This window comes from Gambusia affinis, linkage group LG13, assembly GCF_019740435.1.
Source record: "Gambusia affinis linkage group LG13, SWU_Gaff_1.0, whole genome shotgun sequence".
Lineage (NCBI taxonomy): Eukaryota > Metazoa > Chordata > Actinopteri > Cyprinodontiformes > Poeciliidae > Gambusia > Gambusia affinis.
Window position 1 is genome coordinate 18,397,547 of NC_057880.1, and position 24,993 is coordinate 18,422,539.

Below are 24,993 nucleotides of genomic sequence, written 5' to 3' on the forward strand. Positions count from 1 at the left end.
GAGGACTAGCGGCCCTGTGGGGATTAATTCACCAACGTATCTGATGAAACAGAGATGTTGTTCTTGCTGAATAAGTTGAGCAAATTGTCATTTTCTCCCACTTTCATCTAAGTGGAATAAGGTGTGTAGACCTTTTGACCCACACCAAACAAAACCAACTAAACACACTGAAGCTTTACTGGTTTCCAGGAAAAACAGTGATTGGAAAAGCATGCTGAGACTGTGGCCGCTGCAAAATGGGCATGGCTGTGCATGCAAACCTTAAGAAAACCGTTGGAAGTTGTCCAAGCAGCCACCTGCTTCTGCATAACAGCTCAAATTTAAAGGCCATCAGGTTTTATAGCTCTGAGGTTTCAAGGGACAAGAGGGCTTTGTATATTACCATTGAGAAACGTGTACTGAGCAAGAACCTCTAAGCATGTTAAATGTGATGCTCCTGAAACAAGTTTTAATTCAGAATCTTCTAGAAATTCAAAAGGGATTATTATCATAAATATCAAACTATTCTGGATCTTTTAGTGATGCATTTCAATATTTATTTTCCAGCATGGAATGATGTTAGAACACACAAATTAGCAGAAACGAGATTTGAGTGCAAACGTTTCAATTAATAATGCATTTTCCCTAACAACAAGGCGACAATATGCCCTGCGTCCTCTGATACAGACCGTATTCTCTGCATCAGGATATTTTGCTAAATATCCTAAATATCTTCTGATATTTTTGTTTTAGCTCGGTTGTATAAATTGTACCTTTAGTTGTATAAACAATGAGGCTATCAAGGCGGATGACATTTATGCAAGGAGAACAAATACTGCTCTCAGCTGCCGTTAATAACAACACATATATATCATTAAATAATTTCAATCTTTGTATGTGTTTATTATGTATACAGCATGCATCAGTTTATTAACACAGTTTAGTTTCTGCTGTAATTACTGGTGTTTAACAGCTTTCAGTCTCTCTCCAGTCACTAGTTTGGTCAGATTTAGTCTTCAAAGCCATCTGTTTGTGAAATATCTAGACTTCTAGAAGTCAGAAAAGGTCGTGTCTAAAACAAACGCTCCCCTTTATAAAGGGATTTGAAGTCTTTTTCAAGTGCAGCTTTCAGTCCTCTGATTGACGTCACGCCTGGCCAGGGGTTCACTCTAAAATAAGTCTCATGGCTAAGTTAGGAAACTCATAGCATACTGGAGGAATGTTTAAAACAGCAAACAATGTGGCTGGCTGTAAAAGCCCTCTTCACATCTTCATAGGGATTTGTTTCACCAACTCTGGTCAGAACTTTAGCTTGTATTTCTAAAACGTGTAAACCTTTGTGCATGGTATTTTTCAAATGAAATATTATCAAAGGGGTCTCAATAGTTACTGTTCTGGTGTGCTGTTGACCCTGATTTGATGAAGAGCCCCTGGAGCCGTTTTGTTTGATTTCCATCCCAAGTAGCTCTCCAAGACTCCATGTGAGAAACTTTTAGGACTGGCTGAAACTTTTGTTATTGTCACTGAAAGTATTTTCATCCAATTTCAACAGCTGGAAATCGCAAGAATAAATTTCACTCGAAGCCAGAAAGTTTTACAGTTCATATTCTTTCTTTCTTCAGATTTATTCCTTCATAAGTTATTCAGACAGTGTTTTAGAGCTGATAATGAAGTGAAAGTGCATACTGGGCTCATTTTGGGCGATATAACCATGTTAGCTTTGAAGGAACATATAAAGAATATAACATAGTTTTAGCATCTATATGGAGTGTGATTTCAAATTTGTGTTTCCCCTGACGACCACAGTATTTGTCACCTTTCACACTAATGCTCATAGTGGAAAAGCTGTGAAGGAAAGACTATAATGGCCGCTGCAGCTTGGTGTCTCTGAAGTGTCACCTTGTCAGCCAAAGTTAATCTCTACTTCAGACCGAAAGCTGTGTGGGTGAGCATGAAACAGTAGTCATCAAAAAATGGCTTTAGAGTAAAGCACCTAGTTTCCGAAGCATGAGAAAAACTAATTTCTGTAAGGTTTGTTCGCACATGATTAGCTTGAATTGTGAAAAACAACAAAAAAGGAGCTGAATTATCAATGAGTCATATCAAAACTGAGAGATAATGAGCTAGCTAATACCTTTTAAATGCATATTCTAGGAGGCTAACATTTGAGTTTATTGAATACCTCCCGAGTATGAGGCAAGTTATATTGTATATATTTCAGGTGAATTGTTTAACAGAACATGTGTGCTTATTATTTTTTTCTTCTTAAAATTTTTCGGAACCTGTGGCATTTACAGTTTTACAAACCTTTAACCCCCAATATGTCAGTTTTAACAGTAAAAGTATTTCTTTTTAGAAACACAAGAATAAACAATTTCAGATTTTTGTTCGTTATGTAGAGATTTTTCCTGTAGCATATATTAAAAAATTTTAAAATTAAAAATTGACACCAAAACTAATTGTGGTTTTTGTAAGTAATTGTTAAAGAAAGTTAAAAGTGCTTGATTAGCTGATTGCAGACTGTGAAACATTCTCAAATTTTACAAAATCACCTTCATACAGTGAATTAAACTGGTGAAGTCATAGCTTTATCTCTGTCAACAGACACAAGATGAAGAACTTGATTTGTGCAGTTACACAGTTCATGAAATATGTGACAAAATCTGGTTGGATATATTTTTTGTCGTATTGCAACCCCACACTTTTTGGTTATGTTCAAAATGTTTCAATTCAGCTACTGTTGGGAGGACCACATATGCTTTTGCTTATTTACAGCTTGTGCTGTCAGCTCACTGTAATCTATCATGGTGCTTATTTGCAGAAAAGCACACACCCAGATTTCAAATAGTCAAGACACATGACTGTTCAGCTTCAGAGATTTTAATTCAGAAAACATCTTAAACTTTTAGAATTTTGTTTAGGATAAACATTTATTAGGATTATTAAATGAAACTATCAGAAACTGGCAGCTGTGATAAACGACTGTAGATGACAAAAGACCTGAATGGCATATGTTTATAATTCTATTGAAGGATGCTTGTTTTGAGCATTGAGTTGTAATGAGTTTTACATTAAGTACAACAGTAGGAGCAATCCCTGCCTGGAAAATAAGACAAAACTATTTCATAGAGTAGTCTGCTGCTCAGAGGAACTATTAATCAAGAGCAAATTTCTAACATTTAAAGCAAAATGTTCTGGTAGTTTAAGGTGATTATTGTGTTTAGCAGCACAGCTGGCTAATATTAGTGATTTAAGTAACTTCATCTTGAAAAATGGTGTGAGTTATTTTTGAAGTTTTGGTTCAAACATCTTGGAAATTTGAGTTAGTCTTAGTTTAAATGACAGAAATTCACTTTAGCACACCACCCTGCATGTTTATGGGCATTGCTGGCAAAAATGTGCAAAAAGGCCTAAACTTTTGTAGCCATTTACTATGTGTCAACACATTTGCCCTCCAGAAATAGAATCCTCTGTTGTCTCTCCCATTTTGAAGAGCGGTTAAGAAACATGGGTCTCACTGAATGCTCAAAAGTTTTTAACAAAGTTGTTTTTTTTTAAAAAAACCACCATATTTGTAGATTGTTTTTGTTTTTCGGAAATATTGCCAATTGTTTAAAGATTTGCAGAAAATGTATGTGAGACGGCAAATTATAGTCAAATAACTGTTAGTACGTTTTATTTTGGTTGATCTCTACATAAATTACATAAGTCAAACAGATAAAAGATAAATAAATCACATGATTAATTGTTACCATTTTTTTGTCTTTACAGATGGCACATCGACTAAAGAAGTCAGCAGGGTAAGTTTTGTGTTATACCTAAACCTAACTCACTTATTAAATTAAATGATTACATCCAGGACTTGTGTGGGTCTATATTCAGAAAAAGGGCAGCTAACCTCTCTGTCGACCCTACACATGCTGGACACAAACTGTTAAACTTTTATCTTCAGGTTGGTGCTACAGAGTGCTATTTGCGAAAACCAGACCCCACAGAGACAGTTTGTTCCTCCAGGCTGCCTCTCTGATGAACACAATGAACACCTTATAGCCTGAGCAGTCAGCTACTCTGCTGTGAAACAAAATGAGCATATTCCACTTTTTCTTTTCTTCATATATATAATAAATGGCTGTACATACTGTTCTTCTTATCCTTTATTTTATTCCTCTAAAGATTATCTATTTATACTTAGTGTCTGTACGCAGCGAGCATTTCAAACCAACATCAAATTCCTTGTTTGTGCACATAATCATTGTCAATAAAGTTGATTCTAATTTTGATTAATTAGCATCTCTCTGGCCTGTCAGGTGTTTGCTTACCTATCAGAACGCTGTTTGCTAATGTTTTCTTACAAACGGCTGAGACCTTTAAAGAACAGACAGATTTTTATATTATTTGCTATGTTTTATTTAGAGGTAGAAGATTAAAAGAGTTTAAAGTCTAATGCAGACCACACTTTTCAGATCTTATATTGTTTAACATGTCATAGCTAATTTAATTGAAACATTTTCAAACAAACGGGCCGTTGCCCAAACAGTTTGGCAGTCAGTCCAGTGTTTTCTTCTATTATCTACAGGATGGCACTGGTTTACTGTATGATGCTGACTATTAACAAGCATTTATAACGCTGAAGACTCCAGTGTGCATTTTATTACAACTAATTAGCCATAAAGAAATTGGAAAAAAAACTCTCCCCTGTGTCACACCTAAACTTGTACCTTTTCCCTGTCACATCCGTCCACCTCTGTAGAATAAACTTATGACACAGGAAAATAAATGAGGTCCCCTCAACCCCTCAGTGCGTCATCCATACGTCTGCGCAAACAGGATGTGGGAGGGCAGAAAGCGTCCCGTCGGGGACGCTTTCTAGTGCTTTCTCCCTGCTGTCCTGTCCTCACCCTCTCTGCAGGCGCAGAAATAGACATCTCTTTGGCCTCGTAAAAAAGGGCCGGAGGTTTGTCTTTTTGCACAGTGACAATTTTAAAGCAGAGGCTCTGCAGCCGGGCTTGTCGGGACTCCAGTCAGAACTGTGGGTTTTATGACCTTCTCTGCAGCCACTGGGGATCTCTAAGCTAAAACACAGCAGTGAGAGGGAATGTCAACGAGTCGTGGAGGAGAATATTTTGGTCAATGGCAAAAAGATAATGTTCTTTCCCTCAGTTAAAAAATAGTATCTTCCTTTTCTATGAAATGTATAAATCAATATGTGCCACAAGGTGCCAGTGGTTTCCATTGTTTTAATGTGTTGTGTTGTGTCCAGCAGTACCAGGACACAAACATGCAGGGTGTGGTGTATGAACTGAACAGCTTCATGGAGCAGCGGCTGGACGCTGGAGGAGATAACAAACTTCTGCTCTATGAGTTGTCCAACATAATCAAAACAGGTAAAAGCATATAAATACATACTAAACCTTATTACACAAAAGCTACAACAAAATGTCACAGAGAACAGCTAGATTTTTTTTTTTCTGACGGAAAATAATCTGCGTGTTTCTGACAAATTCCTGGATAAACATCTCTCAATAAACTTGGGGTCAAACACTCAGAATTCCAGAGGGGGATTTTTATGATTAAAAATAACTCTGAAGAAGCCATTTAAGTCCATATTTCATATTTTTCTTAACATCTTTTCCTTTTTGTTCAGACTTGTAAAACATGATACTTACATTTATTTCCTCCTCCAGAGTCAATAAATATTTAGCTTTAAGGAAAGAAACCAGCATTATATATGGAACATGAAGTCTGGGCATCAGTGTATAAACATGATGGCCACCCAAGATGACAGTAATGATTGCCAAGTTCCAGCTGGAAAGTAAGCTAATAAGGCAAAGATTTATACGTGGACTTGTCCAGTAAGACAGAGGAGAGAAATGACATCTGGGAGCAGTAGCATTGAGACCTAGCTATCCAGCGCCCTCAAAAGAGATTTAAAGACTTTCTATGTCAAGTCCAGTCTGCCTTTAACTTGACACAGTAACCACTTCTGACAAAAGTTCAGATCAAAATCAAAAATTCAGGCAGCATTCTGGTAGTTTCTGCTGCAGAGATGACCTGCATTTTTACTCAAAGGCAAAAATTCATGTCATGTCTGCGTTGTCTAAAATATGATGAATTATGCTTTTTAAGATTAAAGTCACACTCAGCTAAGTCTTCAGATAACATCTATTCTGTGAGGTAAACGAGAGTCACATGTATATCTAAAGAAAAATTGACACATTCACTGTTTTGTTTGCTTTGCCAGATCATAACTGTGGTGTTAATTAGATGATTAAAAACCTAAAGTATATGTGGAAAAAGACAAAAAATAGCTTGGTCAGCGGCTGAGATATGTGCAGGGTAAACCACTTAAAAATATATGTAAACATACATTTAATAGTGATTAAATGTTTCCGAGTGAACTAAATATGCCAGTTCACCCGAAGCATATCACTCATTAACTTCCTGATAATCTGAGTATTGTGTGCTGCAGCCGCCTTTCTGATGTCACATTGTATGATAACATGACCTATATCGGAGTGTGAAATGGGACTGGAGAGGAGGACTGGGAATGAGATGAACTGGAAGGCAGTGAAAGCCTCGGTCAGAGTAAACTTGTTGCTATGTGGGCCATTGTTATACGATTCGATTACAGCTGCCTCCTTGTTATGCTTTTTGTCTACGCCTGTCCTTAATCGATTGGAGAAAATGTCTGAGAATGCAAACTGCTGACGTAAGCTGCATCTAAGCACATGTATGTCTTCTCTCTGCAGCAACAAAAGCTGATAGTTTTGCACTTTATTTCTTGGGAGAATGCAACAATGTGAGTTGTTTGAATTTACTCATTAAAGTTACCTTTTCTTTATATGTGTGTTTCTCATCATCTGCTGTTACTTTTCCTTTTTTTTTAAAACAGAGTTTATGTTTATACACTCCAAGGAGGGCCAAGGATGGCGGTCCAAGCCTCGTCCCGTATGGCCCCATCTCATACGGGACAACCATTGCCGCTTACGTTGCCAAGACTCGCAAAACACTGCTAGTAGAGGACATCATGGGGGTACGACAGCTCTCTTTAAACCAGAATGAGGTCACACTAATCAGAATTTGACAGTGTTGATAGTTTAGTTACTGAACTGTTTGCAGAACCTTGCAAATACGCTTTTATTTATTTTGTCATATTATAAGAAAAGACTTCAATATACTTTGCAGAGATCTTATGTAACAAACCAAAATAAAGTAGTGCAAAATTGTGAAATGGGACAAAATTTAAAAGGTTTATTTTTTTTTCAAATGCACCATAAAGACCATAGAGCACCAAGATGAGCACTAAGAGTTTCAAACTTCTTCAAGAGATGTAAGAAGAGAAGAAATCAAGAAGCTGCAGACATTAATAGATCAATAAGAGGAATTTTTGAATGTGATTACCATTAGTCATCCACTCTACAAATCTGAGTGGCAAGAAGATATTTGCTGTTGAAAGAAAGCTAAAGCTCCAGTCTGTGACAAACCGTATAGTTCTGCATATCAGATGATATCAAAATTTTAACAGTTTGATAAAACCAACAATGCACATCACCCTGACAATACAGTCTCCACTGTGAAACATGGTAGTGGCAGCATCATGGTGGGGTAAGCAACCCCACCTGCTAAAGGAGAGCATCCTTTAGCAGGTGGTCAGAGTAGAGCGGCCATTGGATGTGACTGAAAACCAGAAAAATCCTGGAAGAAAACCTGCTGGAGGCATGGTTTAGATCAAATTCAGTCCCAAATCCATCTGAGAATCAATGACAAGATTTAAAAATAGTGCTTTGTAAACATTCTTCATGCAGCCTGACTGAGCTTTGGCTGTTTTTGCAAAGATAAAAGGATAAATTTTTCCATTTCCAAGCTGCTAAGGGACTGAATACAAATGCATGAATGATTTTTCTTCTTTGAAAACTAAGTATGAATTTTCTTTCTTCTTTTTCCTCTTTTTCTTCACAATTATGCACTTCTTTGTGATGGTCCATCTGAGAATCCTAAAAATTAAATCCTATCCATTAAATCCTAAAAATTCATAATCAAGTTTGTGGTTGCAAAATGACAATATTTGTAAAAACCGTTTTAGAGGTTATGAATATTTTTGCACCATAAGCAGAAAACATAATGTCTATATTTCTATTCATTGTGACTTCCAGGCTAATTTGCCTGTTTTGATTAGAAAACCGAATCTGACAAACCAGGGGCTTTTCCAGCTAGAAGTCAGTCTGAACAGGAACATTTTTAAAACAGATTCCAGAAGAAAATATCAACACAGATCTTCTGTGACGGAAAATCCACCAATCTAAACAAATCTCAGCAAACAAGTCAATCAAACAACCCAAACAGTTGAACGTACAATGCAAGTCACATTTTTGTGCCTGGCCGTAGACTTTCCTCTGATACACTGTTGTAACACGCATGCAGTTTAGTTGGGTAGATGTTTGGACGGGTCTCTCTGTATTTGCAGGACGAGCGATTTCCGGACGGCACAGGGCAGGACTCAGGGATCCATGTTCACTCTGTCCTGTGTCTCCCCGTCCTCACTGCCATTGGGGACCTCATCGCCATCCTGGAGCTGCATCGGCACTGGGGCAGGGAGCCTTTCAACCTAAGACACCAAGAGGTCAGCCCAAATCAGAACAAGGACACCTGCAACATTTTAAATAAGGCTGAAGCAGGATGAATTGAAATGTGCCCAAGAAACTGGTAGAAAAGGTCTGAAGCCGAGAGCAACATAAAGATGTTGCTCCGCTTTAAATACTGACAGCTTTCACTAGACGTCTACCTCAAATATTTAGAATTTTCCGAGGTAATTTGACTGCTTTATTGTGTTTCACTGAATGACAACAGCTGTAACTTTTAATATCCAAGCTGTTGCTGATAGTTTTACATTTTTTATAAAGTAAAAATGTTTTTACGGTAGAAAAATGTGAGCATTGTGCACTTTTGCAGCACCAAAAGTGCACAATCACATTAGAGGCAAATAGCTACTGAAAATAATTTTTAACAGAACTGATTAAACTGATTGTTTTTGGAACTTAAAATCAGATGTTATTTGTTATATTTCTTTTTCTCTTTTGTTATTTCGCTTGTTTTTTAACTGGGACAAAAGAGTTTTTGTTGCTACAAACTCTTAATATGCAGGGCAATAAGTTTCAAAATTCCAACAAAGTTTTAGTTTGTTTGCAATTAGTTGAAAAATAATTTTTTTAAAAACATATATGTTGAGATGGATACAAATCTTATACCCATACATTAACCTGTTAGTGTTCGATTTGACTTTTTGCCACTTCATCATGTTGGTTCTATAGCTCTCACATTGAAGCAGAGTCTCATTTACACCACATCCTGATGGGAGTACCCTTTTCCACTACCTTTGCAGCTGCACAAGTTGCATGCAGTTTGTTTATTTTTCCAAATAAATCTGCGAAACATTAAAGCTCTGTAAGCAGAAACCAGAACAGCAAGCATGTGATGCTTTTCTGTAGGATTTTAGCTGAGTATGCAGAGCTACACTGAATTTGTGAGAGAGCTAGCTTGACTGTGACTGTTTTAAAAATGTCAAAATGTGTCCAGGTGGCTTGAATTTATTGATTTTCTGTCTCCATAACTTTAAAACTAAGTTTACGTTTTTTTTGTTTTGTTTTGTTTTTTGCAGGTTGCAACAGCAAATTTAGCTTGGGCATCTGTTGCCATTCATCAAGTACAGGTAGGCATGCCTGTATACAGACCTGATCTGAATTTGAGCTTGCCCCCTCTAACAGATGTGTTGCAGTTCTCATCTTGAGCCTCTAGCAATAAGGTGTACCCTACCATTCATTATGCTTCTGGATGACATTGTTTGTTCTAGTTCTGCACTGGGGAAATCCACTGTGTACAGGAACCGCGTTGTCAGTATGCCCAGTCCAATCAACAAGACCATGCGTTCAACAAACATCTCCCCTGAGACGTCATTATGTTTTATGAAAAAGATAACATAGTACCCCAGAGGAGCGGTGTCCCACTGCAGCTCTGGCCACAGTGGACCTCTGAGCCTGGGTTAGCGCCGAAGCGCTGCTTGCTGCTGACACACTCCTTTGTTACAGACAGGAGAAGACGGCCCGTGAGCCTGTTTGTAGACAGTGAGCCGCTTCGCTTACCAGAACATGCTGGATGTGTTTTGAGAAAAGATAAGAGAAAGTTCTTCATACATCTGTGTGTCTGATCCTGACCTATTTTTCTTTATTAGATGTGCAGAGGCCTTGCCAAACAGACTGAGCTTAATGACTTCCTACTAGATGTGTCAAAGTAAGAGCTGCACTGAGATCTGCTTCTGTAACTCTCAATAAAAGCTGCTTAAAAGCTGTGAAGTTTGTTTTTACACCATGATCCTAAAATTTGGAAATTCTTTCAAGTGTGGGAGCTATTTATCTGCATTCACAACAACACAAGTCCTAAATAAACTGTTCACGCAGTAGGAGAAATAATTATATTTTAACAAACTTATAGTGCACTGCAAACATATTAATACTCCTGAAACTTTTCCACATTCTGTTATATTACAACCACAAACTTGTACATGATGTGCATATTTGTTGGATTTTTATGTGACAGGCCAACACAAAGTCTACCATGATGGTAAAAATATAATTTTGTCTTTGCTTAAAATAAGAAAATCTGACTGGTATAATTTTGGTTTTTGTACTAATACACCAACCTTATGTTGGTGTGTCACATAAAATCCTAATAAAAAGCTCTGAAATTTGTGGCTACAACACAACAAATGTGGATTAGCTTAAGCAGGACTGTAGCATTTACAATTTTATAACATCATCAGAGCTTTATTTGTTAAAACATCTCAATGTGTTGTTTTCTTTTTGCACAGAACATACTTTGATAACATTGTGGCAATAGATTCTCTACTTGAACATATTATGGTGAGTCTGACTTATGCTTTATCAGTTTTTTTTACACCTAATTATAACCAATAAAATATGATTATTTTGAGGGGAGTTCTTCCTCTAACGCCTCATCTGGCTAAAATTGTTGCTTGGGTGTCATCAGATTGAAACTGTAAAATGATCAAATCAGCTGAATAAGCAGTTTGTTTAATTTCAGTAGTCACTAAAACTAAACTGCTGATTCCTTGTTGGTTTAATCATCTATAAAATGATGTGCCCCTTTTTTTGTTTTACAGATATATGCAAAAAACCTGGTGAATGCAGACAGATGTGCGCTCTTCCAGGTAGATCACAGCAACAAAGAACTGTACTCTGACCTGTTCGACATCGGGGAGGAGAAGGAAGGCAAACCTGTGTTTAGAAAAACAAAAGAAATAAGGTTTATAACCTTTTCATTCTACACTCTAACTCTGAAGTGGTTTTCAAATTTGTATTTTTATGTTTTAGATATTATCTTGAAAGACAGATTCCTGTACTTAAATCACTAATGTTTTGTGGTAAAAGCAATCGAGAAAAAAGTCACTTCATAAATATCAACGTCACAGCCACAAAGATGAATGTGTTTGTGGGGTGATTGTATTATTGATCAACACACAGCAAAAACACAAAATCTTACTAAGCATTTTTCTCATTATAAGTTATAAAATGTTCCACTTGTTCCACTGGCAGATTATTTCACTTATAACTAGTATTTTTTTTCCATCAGGAATTATTGATAGATTAATTATTGACTTAAAACAGCTCCTGTATTTTGCTGAAAGTAACTTACATGTTAGTTTTGAGTTATTTCAAGTGTGGTAAGATATTTACACTAGAAACTAGGCCAAAAACACCAGACAAGATTTTGTGTTTTTGCAGGATTATAAAAATATCAACATCACAACCACAAACTTTAATGTACTTTGGGGTGACTAATGGTCTAGTCAAAATTTAAATATTAAATCCACCCTTAAGTGTGAAAAAAAAATTTAAAAAAAGATAAATTCCTTTTCCTCTTTACATTTATCCAGTATATTTGTCTTGCTATGTCACATTAAATCTCTGCAAAATACAGTGAATATATCAGTACCTCAAGGAACAGCATTCAGATAATACCAGACTTTACTGAAGACTATCATCATATTTGTTCATATATAGCTTCTTAACATAATGTTTATCCAATAAATGCTTCCACTCTCCCATCTCGTGTCTCTGCAGATTTTCCATAGACAAAGGAATAGCTGGCCAAGTAGCTCAGACAGGGGAAGTCTTAAATATCCCAGATGCCTATGCAGACCCACGGTTCAACCGGTAAATCACTGCTCTCTTTATTGTCTCATTGTTTAAGTATCATTAAGTTATTATTGTAGTCCAGCTGGCTGGATTGTGTTAGAATCACAAACAAAACCCACTTGTCTAAACCTGTAAGCAACATAAAGTTAAAGGTCAAACTGATGCCTTCTCTCTGTCCACGTGCTCTCTGATAGAGAGGTAGACCTCAAAACTGGCTACACCACGCGGAATATCCTGTGCATGCCCATTGTGAGCAGGGGAACCGTTATCGGTGTGGTGCAGATGGTGAACAAGCTAAGCGGAAGTGCCTTCACTAAAACCGATGAGAACAACTTTAAGATGTTTGCTGTCTTTTGTGCTCTGGCCTTACACTGTGCAAATGTGAGTATCCCACACAATCTTAAATGTTTTTGATGGAATACATAAAAAGCTCTCGAAGGGGTGGGAGATATTGACTTAAAATTTTATGGCAATATTTTGTGGTACTATTGTGATAACGATAAAAATTATCGCAAAAAAAAGCCAACAACTATTTAATACTTCTTTTTGTAGGTAACTGTATGACTGTAAATGCATGTAACAGTAAACACAAATATTATTCTTGAAAAATATTCCCATTTGAAACAGGCTTCTTCAGGATGCCACATATTTAAAAAGTGAGATTTATATCACTAAACTGCACACAGCAACTTTATTTAATCATATTTTTAAATTTCCTGATTGCCCACTATTTGTTTAACAATAGTGGGGAAAATAGTAAAAACATTTCTGATAATACTGCTAGTTTTGTTTTTTCTTCAACATCATTACTTGAAATTTATTGTGACGATGATAACAGAAAATTCTTATCATGATAATAAATTTTTCACAATAAAAATTCAATAAACTGTGACAGTCCAGATCAGTGGTTATTGTCAGCTGACCCGCAGCGTTCTTCACTCTTCATGTTTGTTGCAGCTTACGTGCTACTTTGCAATTGTAATTTCCCTCCACATCAAGACTGCAGTTTCTGTTTGTAGTTTCCATTACCTCGAAATGTGAATAAAAACTGACGATTATCTCTTTCATGAATAACACTAAATTCCCACCTCTTGCTTTGTGTGGTCTGTCTGTCAAATCGTCCGCTTACCGCGGGACCCGAGTCATTGTCGACTCCATGCGACATGCTTACGCAGGGAACGGCGTCACAAAGTTGGTTTTAAAATTGATGCGGGATGTTAATATTTTAAGACGAGCGCTCTCTCGCATCCGTCCAGTGACAGGATTTATGTTTGGCTGAGATTTATGCCCCACGTCTCTAGGAAACGTAACTTTGGCCGGCTCCTGATTCGCAGTGATTTACGCGGGGCCCAGGCGCCTGTACCTGGCCGCTTCCACCGCCCGTTTGTCTGCACGGGGGGACAGGGACACAAACCAGATGTGGAGGGAGGCCGGGGAAAAAGCCCTCTTTTAGTGAAATTACAGCAGTGACGCATGAAGAGTTTCACATCACGCTCAGGGTTTCTGTGTGATTTACTGCTCTCGAGTGTTCAGCGTGTGTGTTGACATTTTAAAGAGCAATTCCCGCTCTTTGGCCTCGCCGCTGTCTCTCTGCAGATGTACCACAGGATCCGGCACTCTGAATGCATCTACAGAGTGACGATGGAAAAGCTGTCCTATCACAGCATCTGCACGTCAGAGGAGTGGAAGACCCTCACCCAACTCAACCTTCCTGAACCCATTTACAAAGAAATTGAAACGTGAGTGAATAAGAATATTCAAAATCAACTAGAGTTGTTGTGAAATTAGCATGATGCTGCCACCACCATATTTCACAATACAGCACGATTCCCTGCAGGTTCTCCAGAAGGCCTGCTAGGTGTTTCTTTGATTGACAGTTTTCTTTACCCAGCATGTCAGTTTATATCAGCACTTTTCAATCTTTGTACCAATTAATCTGCCTAATTAAGACTCAATTAGATGCACAAATGGTACTTAATCTGCCTAATTAAGACTCAATTAGATGCACAAATGGTACTTTCAGTGTCATTCTCCAATGCAGTTGTTCCATGAAGAAAAGTGTCAAAGCATGAATTTTTTTATTAAAGCAATATTTTTAAACATTAGCTTGTTCTTTGTCATATTTAATGAAAGTTATTAAGAACCATCATTGAAAGAATCACTTGCAGCTCCGGAGTTGAAGGTTGCGGAGTCCTAGTTTAGATGGACGACCAAGTAGAAAACAAAGAAATATTGTACTAGGCTCTTTACATTTCCAGATAACCGTTTGAACGGCTGGACTTCTGAAAGCATTGCACTGTATTTCTTTAGGGGCGTCGGAGTAAGAGGGGCTGAGGAGAACTCCATGCTACACCTTTCAGATTTTCATTACTTCCTCTTCATAATGTTTTGCTACTGTCAAATGAATCCCCAGTAGCATACATTAAAGTTTGTGGTTGAAATGTGAAAGTGTGAAAAAGAAATATTTTGCAAGCCACTGAATGAAATCTTGATTCTGTGTGTAAGCCAAATGTTTGTGAAGAAAAGGATGAGAGTTTACATGCTGATCATGTTATGTCTCCCTCCAGGTTCCAGTTTGACATCAATCCCTTTGAGGAGATTTGGCCGGCCGTCTTCATCTACATGGTTCACAGCTCCTGTGGAAAGTCCAGGTAATGCCACAGTAGCAGGACGTTGTTAGTCTCTAATTCTCTCAGTAATCTTTTCTTTTTTATTTTCTACATGTGTTCAGCTTTGAGCTGGAGAAGCTCTGCAGATTCACCATGTCAGTACGGAAAAACTACCGCCGTGTGCCCTACCACAACTGGAAGCATGCGGTCACAGTGGCACACTGCATGTTTGCCATCCTGCAGAAAACCACCGGGATCTTCACAGAGCTAGAGGTTTGTGTCATGCTTGGCTTATAAAAAAAATCCGGCAATAATTAAAATAAATTCTCAATTTTAGCTGCTTTTGTTTCTTGCCAATGAGCCTCCTTCTTTTGCAGAAGAAGGGTTTGTTGATAGCCTGTCTGTGTCACGATCTGGACCATCGAGGTTACAGCAACACATACCTGCAGAAGTTTGACCATCCACTGGCTGCTCTGTACTCCACCTCCACCATGGAGCAGCACCACTTCTCCCAGACTGTCTCCATCCTGCAGGTAGAGCTCCTTTACGATACACTCGGTGCACTGTAAATAAGACCTCTGATTACTATAATCAAAATTTATATGAAATTATTTTGGCTGAAACAATTAATCAGATTAATTGTGATGAATTGATTATGAAATAATTGTCAATTAATTTAGTAATTGGTTAATCACTAACTGGAGTATATGGACTCAAAACAGCAATAATTAAGTCAAAACTGTACATACGCAAATACACACTGTACAGTTGCATCCAAGATGAAAACAAATCTTCTTTGTCGGTAAATATTTTCTAGCCAAAACTCATTATAGCTTCACCTGGTTCAAATTCTGTAAAAAGAAAATAGTGGCAGACCACAGTACATCAAAGTTGATATGTTTTTTTTCCTTTTGAGCTTTCACCCTGTCTGTTATGGAGCATGTTTGATTTCAAAATGTTGACAGCTTTTTGGAAATCTGAGTCACAAAGTTAAGGTAAGGATCCACTTTCTTTAAGGGAATATACACAAACATTAGACACAGGTATTTTAGTAATGTTAACAGTACTATTAGCTAATTTGAGATGCTATAAATCCAGAATTATTTTTGTCACATTGGCATAATTACATCTTGACAAAAAGTCTGGGAAAAAAAAGGATTTTCTGTGTCTTTTTATATAAAAGCCCTTAAGAAGAAAAGACAGTCAGAGCAAGAAAAACAAGAGCTCAGAAAAAAGCAGCAAAATTCAAACAGAGACATTTCTACTTCTTGCACATCTTTACCACGGGTGGCAATAATTTTGGAGATTGCTGTTTGCTTGTGGTGCTGCAAAAGAGATGCTCTCGTACTGGATCAAAGAGCAAAGGTCATTTCACGTTTGCATCCATAACCTTTGACCTTTCACTGATTTTCTTTCATTGAATCACTTTTGAAGGGCTGAGGCAACTCTTTGATCATACCAATTATCAATTTGGCATTTCTCCCAAGTTTCTCTTGTCTTTGTTTTTTTTTTTCTTTGGATCAGCTGATTTGGTAAAAAGGTGATTAACAGTTTGCTACAAAGATCTTCGTTTTGAATGCGCAGTGATCCGCTGATTGGGGCTTAGATGAACCTGTGATTAAAACTTTTGGAGTGTAGCTGAGCTGAACGCCTCATAAGTGGAGCTTTTGCTTTTTTATTGATCTCTTTGTTTTTCATAGCTGGAAGGGCACAATATTTTCTCCAACCTGAATTCCAGCGAGTACGAGCAGGTGCTGGAGATCATTCGGAAGGCTATCATCGCCACCGACCTTGCCCTCTACTTCAACAACCACCAGCAGCTGACGGAGCTCCTGACCACCGGTGGCTTGGACCTGAACAACCATTCACACAGGTCGGGACGCAGTTGCAGACAAAGCGTTCTTAAAAGCCGCTTTCGTTTCCTTCTGCATGGATATAACAAGGCTCTGCTCCCCTCCAGGGACCGTGTGATTGGTCTGATGATGACAGCATGTGACCTGTGCTCTGTTACCAAGCGGTGGCAAGTCACACGACTCACAGCTAACGACATCTATGCTGAGTTCTGGGCTGAGGTACAGTGGGATACTGTTTGAGCTCAAAAAGTTTCAGTGTCACGATCATGCCTCCAGTTTTAACAGTCAGGCCTCTATTCTTGCTTGTAAATAGTGCTGCAACTTTGCATGTCCTACAACCCCAATCACCCAAAATAGAACTGTCAGGTGGTCAGGAGGTTTACCGCAGCATGCACAAAATAAAAGGTATCTTGTTGTTTTGTTTCTCTGCAGGGAGATGAAATGAAGAAGATCGGAATTCAGCCGATCCCTATGATGGACAGAGACAAGAAGGACGAGGTTCCCCAGGGCCAAGTAAGACCAGCACAGAATATATGTGTGCTGTATGCCACACACACACAGAGAGAGAAGAGACATGCATGCTCTGGTGGGAACTTAGTCTGTAAACATAAGACTGTGGAGAGAGGAAAGTACAAATGGCAGAGGTGGAACAGGATTAACATACTATTTTAAGAAAATAGTTGCAGACCATATTTGAATTTGGTTTTTGTTGGCATTAAAGGGACAATTTGAAAAATAAATAGAACTTCAAAACTTTTAAACTGAATATGTATGGACAAAACTTCCCAGACTTAGACATTTCAGAACAGATAGCTGTAGTCACTAATAACACAAAGGACAGATTCTGCAGATTCTTTACAAATCTTTGTGTTGAATGGTGGCAATATGCGTACTGTCATTCATCATAATAGGCAAAAAATAAATTTTTGAAGAACCCCCACTCTTGGCTTGCTCAATTAATTTTGAACCAAAGTTTAATCAGAGAGTAATCCTGTGAACCTTTACAGGATTATTAGAGTAATCCACAGAATATTCACACGAGTTGTTTACAGCAGTTCTAATCAGAATTTAATTTTACTCTTCACTTTATTTACACAGCTTAACTGATGTATCACTCAGATATTTTGTGGCCAAATTGTATAAAGCGTCTGACCTGTCAAGGCCCTAATTTTGTTTCCCAACTCCTCTTTAAGAAATATAGGTACTATTTTATTTTTATTTTAACTGTCTTAACATGTATACAATTGTTGCAATTGTTCAGCCAAAACATACAACAGTGTATTAAGTCTACACTAGGAAAATAAAAATGATAAAATTGCTTTATTAAAGTCATGATATATGACAATAAAGTTACAATATTATGACTTTATTCTAAAATTATTCTGTCTTTATATTATTACAACTTTATTCTCATAATTTTATTTTTTATTACTATTGCCCTGAGTCTCCATTGTAAAATCCACAGAGAAGCATGGAGGCCTATTGTTCCCCCTAATGCCTGTTGAAACATATTCAACACATACTTATTAGAGTATCAGAAGCACTTTGTTGCCATCTAGTGGTCAGAATTGTACCCATTTAAAGCTTAATTTTCCTCATTTGCATACTAAATACGCAAGTTTAGATCTACTGTTTCTGCTATATTCATACTAATAATCAACTTAATTTAGAGTCAAATAATGAAATCTATCTAAGTATTTAATCTTATTTACTTCTTTACAAGACATAAATAGCCTGGTAAGTTTTGCTCACCTCAAAAAGAAGGGCACAAGACATTTTAATATTTCCCATGGAAAACCCTATTTGTTTAATTGCTGAATCATTTATTAAGTTTTCAGATTTAGCCATGGCTGCAGTTTCTCTTTCCTTTATTATAAATAGGTTCAACAATGCAGAGATGGCAGTGTAACTTGTTGCTTGGCATAAAGTCATCAAACTGTTCCTGAAGCTCGTTGTAGAAAAGCTACACATAAGTTGCTTTTTTTCTTTTCTCTTTTGTGTTGAAGGTGGGATTCTACAACAGTGTGGCAATTCCATGCTACATGACACTTTCAGAGCTTTTCCCTCCATCTAGTCCACTCCTAAATGCCTGCAAGTAAGTTTTTCTTTGTTTTTTTTATGAGCTACTTTTGCTGGATGGAGCTATATTTAGGAGTGAAAGAATTTCAAAAAGCAGCAGTCAGGACCTTTCATTAAACAATATTGTCTTTCTGAGCGAGATTAGAGGTACTTTATCCATCACATTAGATGAAAGCTTTTAAGGAGTATGAGCACTATAAAAATGCACATTCTGAGCACTCTAAATATGCCAGCTGCTTTATCGCAACTTAATGCCTCAACTTTTTTAATACCCATAAGAAAAACAAAACTGTCACTCCTCCCACCTTGATGCACTGGCTTGTCTGCTGCATCTCTCCTCTGCAAGTTCAGTAAGCGCGTAAAGAATGTATTTACGGCTGTTATTACTGCTTTTCAAACAGGGTCGAGTTGCACATTCGCTTGCCCTTCTGCTGCTGTTTTAAAATGTGTCCTTGATCTGCGGGGAATGCAAACAAAGTGAGCAGTGTAATGTTTAAACCCCGGCTGTACGTCAGCACCCAGCTCTGGGTGGGCAGCGGGCCTAGACCCCACGGAGCCCTGCAGCTAATGCTGGTATCTGCCACAGAGGTGCAGACTGCATCAGGCCAGCTGGTCGAGGAGGATGGCAGCGGACGGACGTGATGCTTCTTACACGCATCCATCAGGGCGGATTAATGGAGGGGTCGTCTTCATTACGGATCCACTAGTTGGCATGATTAATGATTTACAGTGGTGCTAACAGTGCTAACGCTATTTGAAGAAGTTCAGGAAAGGTTTAAGATTATTTTGCATTATTCTTTGTGTATAGGTATTAATTTGAGTTAAATATTCATATGCTTAAAACCTTTTTACAACTTTTCAATTTACAACCACTAAGTTTAATGTATTCTACTTGATTTTTATGTGATACACCAACCTAAAACATAATTTGGTGAAGTGGATATAAAAGAAGACATTTTTTAATAATTTTCTTTTTTTTATAAAAATATTAATATTAAGCATTAACTTTGTAGAACCAGCTTTGACTGTAATAACAGCTGCCAGTCTATTGGTTTATGTCTTTCACAGCTTTTCACATCTACAGACTGAAATCTTTCTTAGCTAAATAATTGAATCTCAGTCAGATTGGATGAGGGAGAGCATTCATTTTTAACTTTCACAACAGAATCTCAGTTGGATTTCGGTCTGGACTTGGACTGGGCCTTTGATCTAAACCATTTTCTGGCTGTAGATTTGCGGTTGTTGTCCTTCTGAAAGATATGTTTAGGGGTGACAGAGTAAAAGGGGTTAATTAGAAATGCATCCCACACTTTCCAGATGTTATTTAAATTCAAATCCAGAAATTGATCCCAAAGGGAAATAAAATGTTGCTGTAGCTCATGTTAATTCAAGCTTCTTCACAGAATTGTTGCATTTGGTGATGGCTGTGGATAGGAAGGATCTTATGTAGCAGCCTGTATTACAGCAAAGTTGAAGAAGCCTCTGACTGAAGACACTCTGTTTATCTATGACAGTCTCCTGAAGAGAATGATCAGAAGTTTCTGTTATAAAAATCCAGATAAAATACAGTGTAAAATGGATAGAGGCGTATTAATAGTTTTCTAAAGCTGACAAAAAATTATTTTCTCTGGTCCCTTTTTGTTTTCAGGGAGAACCTGAATCATTGGGAGCAGATAGTTCGTGGGGAGGTGGAGGATGTTCTGCCCACCCGGCCCAGTGAATCAGGCCCTGTCAAGGTGGACAACTGACTACCAAAGGGGTCACTGACCCAACAAAGAAACATACGAACTGAATCCTGCCACGGTCCTGGACATTTCACGAGGGGGAGTGGGGACGGGATGGAGGAGGAAGGGAGGAACCACAGCCTGCGTCTGCAGGAGTTTGACGCGCTGAAAGCGGCTTGACTTTTGAAAAACACACAGTTACCTCATTGGGTGACGGAGGTGTCCACACTGACGGTTTCACCGATCCCAGAGACTGACAGACAACGGTCGGGGAGGGATCTCAGTCCATCACCCTGCGTTTTCTCAGCTTGGGAAAATCTATTTGATAGAACAGCCTTTGAGTCCTTTCCTGTATTTTATTTTTGGTTTTTGTTATTGTTGTAATTATTTTTTTTTTTGGCTTTTCTTGTCATTTTCCTTAATTTGAACTGTTCCTGTTATGGTCTTGTATTTGAAGAGGCCTTACTCTAGACCTTCAACAGGCTAGGATATGTGAATTTTGCTTTTCAGTTCAGGCTCCTTTGAGATGGTACTGTTTGCCTTCTGTGTTGAGTTTATTGCACGCGCACTACTTCAGCAAGTTATTCCCAGAGACAGAAGGAATGTGTAGAGCAGATGTCTGGTGTAGCGACACCTTATTCAGAAGGCGGACATTAGAATGTGTTTGCAATTGCTTTATTTTTTGTCTTTTTTTAGCAAATATCCTTTGCAGTACTTGAATAAACACAGCCTGTTCTATGTGGAGATTGCAGAAATCCCCTAGAAACATGGATGAACTGTGATGTTGACGTTGGTGAACAGTCATGAGAGAGTCACATTGTTTAAAGTCTGAGGTGGTCCCTGCAGCTTCTCACCCCTCAGCATTTAGGAACCAGCTGCACCAACATCGCTCTGATCACCAGGATCCAAACCCTGCTCGTTTATTTTAAGCCAAGACTGCATAATCCGTAATTTGTACTCCCTTCTCCTTTACCGCATCATAAATTCCACTTGTGTTCAAACTAAAAGCAGTGTGTTAAAAAAAAAAAAAAAAAAGTGACTGACGCTCTAAATTTCTTATAATAGCTTTTTTTTCTCTCCATACGAGCAAATTCATTGGGAACATGGTGTATTTAATTTAGAATCAAAATATGTAGAAAAACGTACCAAATTTAGGATTTAGGGTCATTCTACTGAAACAGACAGAGACAAACCTTTAAAACAAATTATTTTCTCTATTATACTTTTCTAGATTGAACACACTTAAAGGTTTAGATTTGTCGGACATTTAGCTCCGCTTCCATTGTTTCTGAGAACTCCTTCACATCTACAGATGTTGCATGGAGCCGACCCACTTCTACCACCTGTGAACAGGTACTCCAATCAGGTCGCATTCCTCAGTTTTGCACATTTGGTGTCACTCAATGAGTATTCCATCAGGTGAAGTTCCTGGGCTTTGGACTGTTGGTTAGAAATCCAAATGCTGCCCAGTTAGAGCTGTTTCTGGAGTTGTTAACGTTTTATCTCCTGGATTTATTTAAATTGCAAAGTAATTGTAAAATGTATGAAATTCTGTTATTTGTGTCAAAGAGATTCTAAATTAAATAGAGATTATTAGTTTGGATGTAGTCTTTGCAATAGATTGAAATGTTTTTAATATGTAGATTGGTAGCCCAGTAAAAGCTGGCTGGAGGCGTGGAATCTGTTTTTAAATTTTAACCAATTGCTAATGTTTGCCAGTTCTATGCTATTAAGATTACCAGAAATTACCTGCAAATTATCTTCTTACCTGCAAGAGAGTAGAGCCAATCCAAACAAAGCGGCTGTTAATGTTAATTTTAAGATTTGAAAGCGTGAGCAAACGGATTGGACAACTCCACTGCCATTGCTAGAACTACAGGCAGACTTCAATTCTAAAACAGTGCAGAAATTCAACATCATCATTAACAACTTATCTTTCTGTTCACTGATTGGCCCGGCCAAAAATAATTAAAGCTTTTTGGAAATAAAAGTGTTGCTGGTTGAAATTTTACTAGGTTGATGTTTTTAAGATGACACACTGATATAACATTATTATGTCATAATGCCTGATCACCATGCTTTACAGTGTACTGAAACTCTTGAATTCATCTTCAGAAAAACCGTCCACTCTCTCCACAACCTGAAAGAACAATCTTCATTTCATTAGTCCATAAAATGCTGCACTGTTTCTCTTTGGGTCAGTCAGTGTGTTCTTTGGGAAACTGTAACCTCTCTGGCATATTACCTGAGTGAAGTTGCCCCCTCACCTTCTTCTGATGAAACAAAATATGGGGTCAAACGTTTGTGCAGCAAAAAGTTTTGTTTGCGTTGTCATTTTTAAGATCTAAAAAAAACCGTTTCCAGCAATCAACCTGCCCCTCACACCCTCCACATTAACAAAATCAAACAAAACTGATAGAAATTCATTGCCCTATGTTCCTGCTGGTTTCTGCAGCTAAAACATTGGAAGCACAGATGGACACCAAATTTGTTTTATTTTGTAAATGTTGGGATTGCTGGGGACTGGTTGACCTGAAACATTTAATAATATTGTTAAAATGATAGCAGCACAAATAAAAAAATTTGCTGCACAAACATCTGACACTAAGGGCGGCCATCTTCACTCAGGTTAGCATATGCCACTTTGCTGAAATACTGGCCTCAGTAGCCATCTTGTAATTGTTCTCACATGTAACGGACGACCTTTTAGATCACACTGGAGCTGATCAGTCGGCTTGTTCATGAATCATTGCTTTGAATATGTTATCAAACTCAATGCATGTCTGTTGATGTTGTTGCTCTGCTACATTCACTGCTGCGTTATTTGCCACGTAGAAATATAATTTCTACCAGAAACAAGGAGAGATCTCATTAAGGGATTATGTACTGCTGTTATTTTGAACACAACTGTATTTCACCTGAAAAAGCACATAAACAATCATTCTATTCTTTTAAACGGGCATGCAGAAATAACACCAAACATTCACAAACACCATTGAAGGCTTCATATGATTTCAACAAAGTTAAATTATGTCTCTGGGATTGTAACTCATGAGTGTTGTTTGAATTTTTGCCACTGTGTGACACACAGGCTGTAGAAAGAAATAACTAATTTTCCTAAATCAAACTAGAAGATACGTTTGGACTCTTAAATAAGTTTCCAAGATCTTCCAAGAGACAAACTGTTTTGTCCTCATTCATTTTTCAGACTCAAGTGTCTGCTCAACTCTTTCATGTTGTTGTTTTTTGTTTGTCTGTTTTGTTATTGTCCAACTGGTTCTGCAGCCCCCCTGAGTGTGGTGAATGTATCATTTTTATGAATGTCCTCATTGGTTGCAGATTCTGGGTGTCGCTGCATAGGTTCATATGCACCATCAGTTTCCTCCACGTGATCCATCTTACTGTCTTACTTTTCAGAGTTGCTTCCAGTAAGCTTCAACCAAGAGCAACAATTAGCATGCACCTTACCTGAAGTTATATATATATTTATATATACTGACTTTTCATTTGCCGAAATAGGTGAGTAGTGTGTACAATCTAGGAGGAGATGTAAGCTCTGATGGTGCTAAATGGAACGGCAGTCGTGCACTTTCTTACTAGGTTTGCGTGTGTGTGTGTGTGAACGCTTTCCTCCTTTAATCACTCCAACTCCACCAGACAACATTCTAAAGTCACTGCACTGTCCCTCCTCCTTTTCAGCACCAGTTATATCCCATTGTCTGCACTATGTTTAGCTTATGATCTTTATCATCATCCTTATTATTATTATTATTATTATTATTATTATTATTATTATTATTATTATTATTATTATTATTATATGACTATTGTTATTTTCTTAATTAGATTTAAATTTAAATTAACTTATATTTTTTATACAAAGAAGAATAATGTTTGCCTTTTTGGTTTGTACAAAGTAAACATTAAGATAAATTAAACAGTCTAGACATGTTACTGTTACCCAGAATAACTGAGGAATGTCTCAACTGTAAATGTAAGAGCCGTAGCCCAAATGACTTTTATTAAATACATCTTTGAAAAGAAACGTCTCTCTGTTGCAGCTCTTCTTTTTTTTTACTATATGTTCTTCTGACTGCACAGTTTATTTAAGCAGTGAATAAAGAGAATGTGTAGGACTATTTAGTCTTGGTTGTTCACTGTATTCTTTTGCTGTGACTGGATGAATTGGCATTCTTTTCAAGAGGTCCAACGCTCTGTTTTATGTAATCTTTCTCCGTACTATTTAAGGCGTCTCTAATCAATAAAAGCAGCATCTGAAAATAGAAAAGCATGAGACACACCTGCAAACTTATTAAAACATGACTGTCTTAATTTTGTATTGCATAAATCTGGTCCTTAAGGCAGTGGTGAAAGGAAAGCCACAAAAAATCTTGTGTGAAGAAATGTTGGGACTTTAGCAAATATGTAAAAGAAGATACTCTGGTCATCACTGAACATAGCAATGAAGATATCAACCCCCATCTGAGACATAGTGGCAGTTGCATTATTCTGTGGGAATGCTTTTTGTTGGAAAGAAGGT

At 37.6% G+C, this 24,993-nt stretch overlaps 1 protein-coding gene across 5 annotated transcripts in view; it reads left to right on the forward strand.

Annotated features, from left to right (window-relative positions):
- LOC122842905 (cAMP and cAMP-inhibited cGMP 3',5'-cyclic phosphodiesterase 10A-like) overlaps positions 1–20,518 on the forward strand; it is a 94,434-nt gene extending 73,916 nt beyond the window's left edge. For 2 of the 5 annotated variants that reach the window (XM_044137199.1, XM_044137202.1), the window contains exons 3-22: positions 3,751–3,779; positions 5,240–5,363; positions 6,729–6,778; positions 6,872–7,012; positions 8,444–8,599; positions 9,635–9,685; positions 10,205–10,263; positions 10,841–10,892; positions 11,153–11,295; positions 12,114–12,206; positions 12,383–12,569; positions 13,785–13,927; positions 14,756–14,839; positions 14,920–15,070; positions 15,175–15,330; positions 16,498–16,670; positions 16,758–16,869; positions 17,083–17,163; positions 18,657–18,745; positions 20,378–20,518. In XM_044137199.1, coding sequence (XP_043993134.1) covers positions 3,751–3,779; positions 5,240–5,363; positions 6,729–6,778; positions 6,872–7,012; positions 8,444–8,599; positions 9,635–9,685; positions 10,205–10,263; positions 10,841–10,892; positions 11,153–11,295; positions 12,114–12,206; positions 12,383–12,569; positions 13,785–13,927; positions 14,756–14,839; positions 14,920–15,070; positions 15,175–15,330; positions 16,498–16,670; positions 16,758–16,869; positions 17,083–17,163; positions 18,657–18,745; positions 20,378–20,477 — 2,174 coding nt within the window. In that variant the 3' untranslated portion in view covers positions 20,478–20,518. The remainder of the gene's footprint in view (positions 1–3,750; positions 3,780–5,239; positions 5,364–6,728; positions 6,779–6,871; positions 7,013–8,443; positions 8,600–9,634; positions 9,686–10,204; positions 10,264–10,840; positions 10,893–11,152; positions 11,296–12,113; positions 12,207–12,382; positions 12,570–13,784; positions 13,928–14,755; positions 14,840–14,919; positions 15,071–15,174; positions 15,331–16,497; positions 16,671–16,757; positions 16,870–17,082; positions 17,164–18,656; positions 18,746–20,377) is intronic. The other 3 variants (XM_044137200.1, XM_044137203.1, XM_044137201.1) reach the window with 2 other exon arrangements.
- Positions 20,519–24,993: the final 4,475 nt, after the last annotated feature.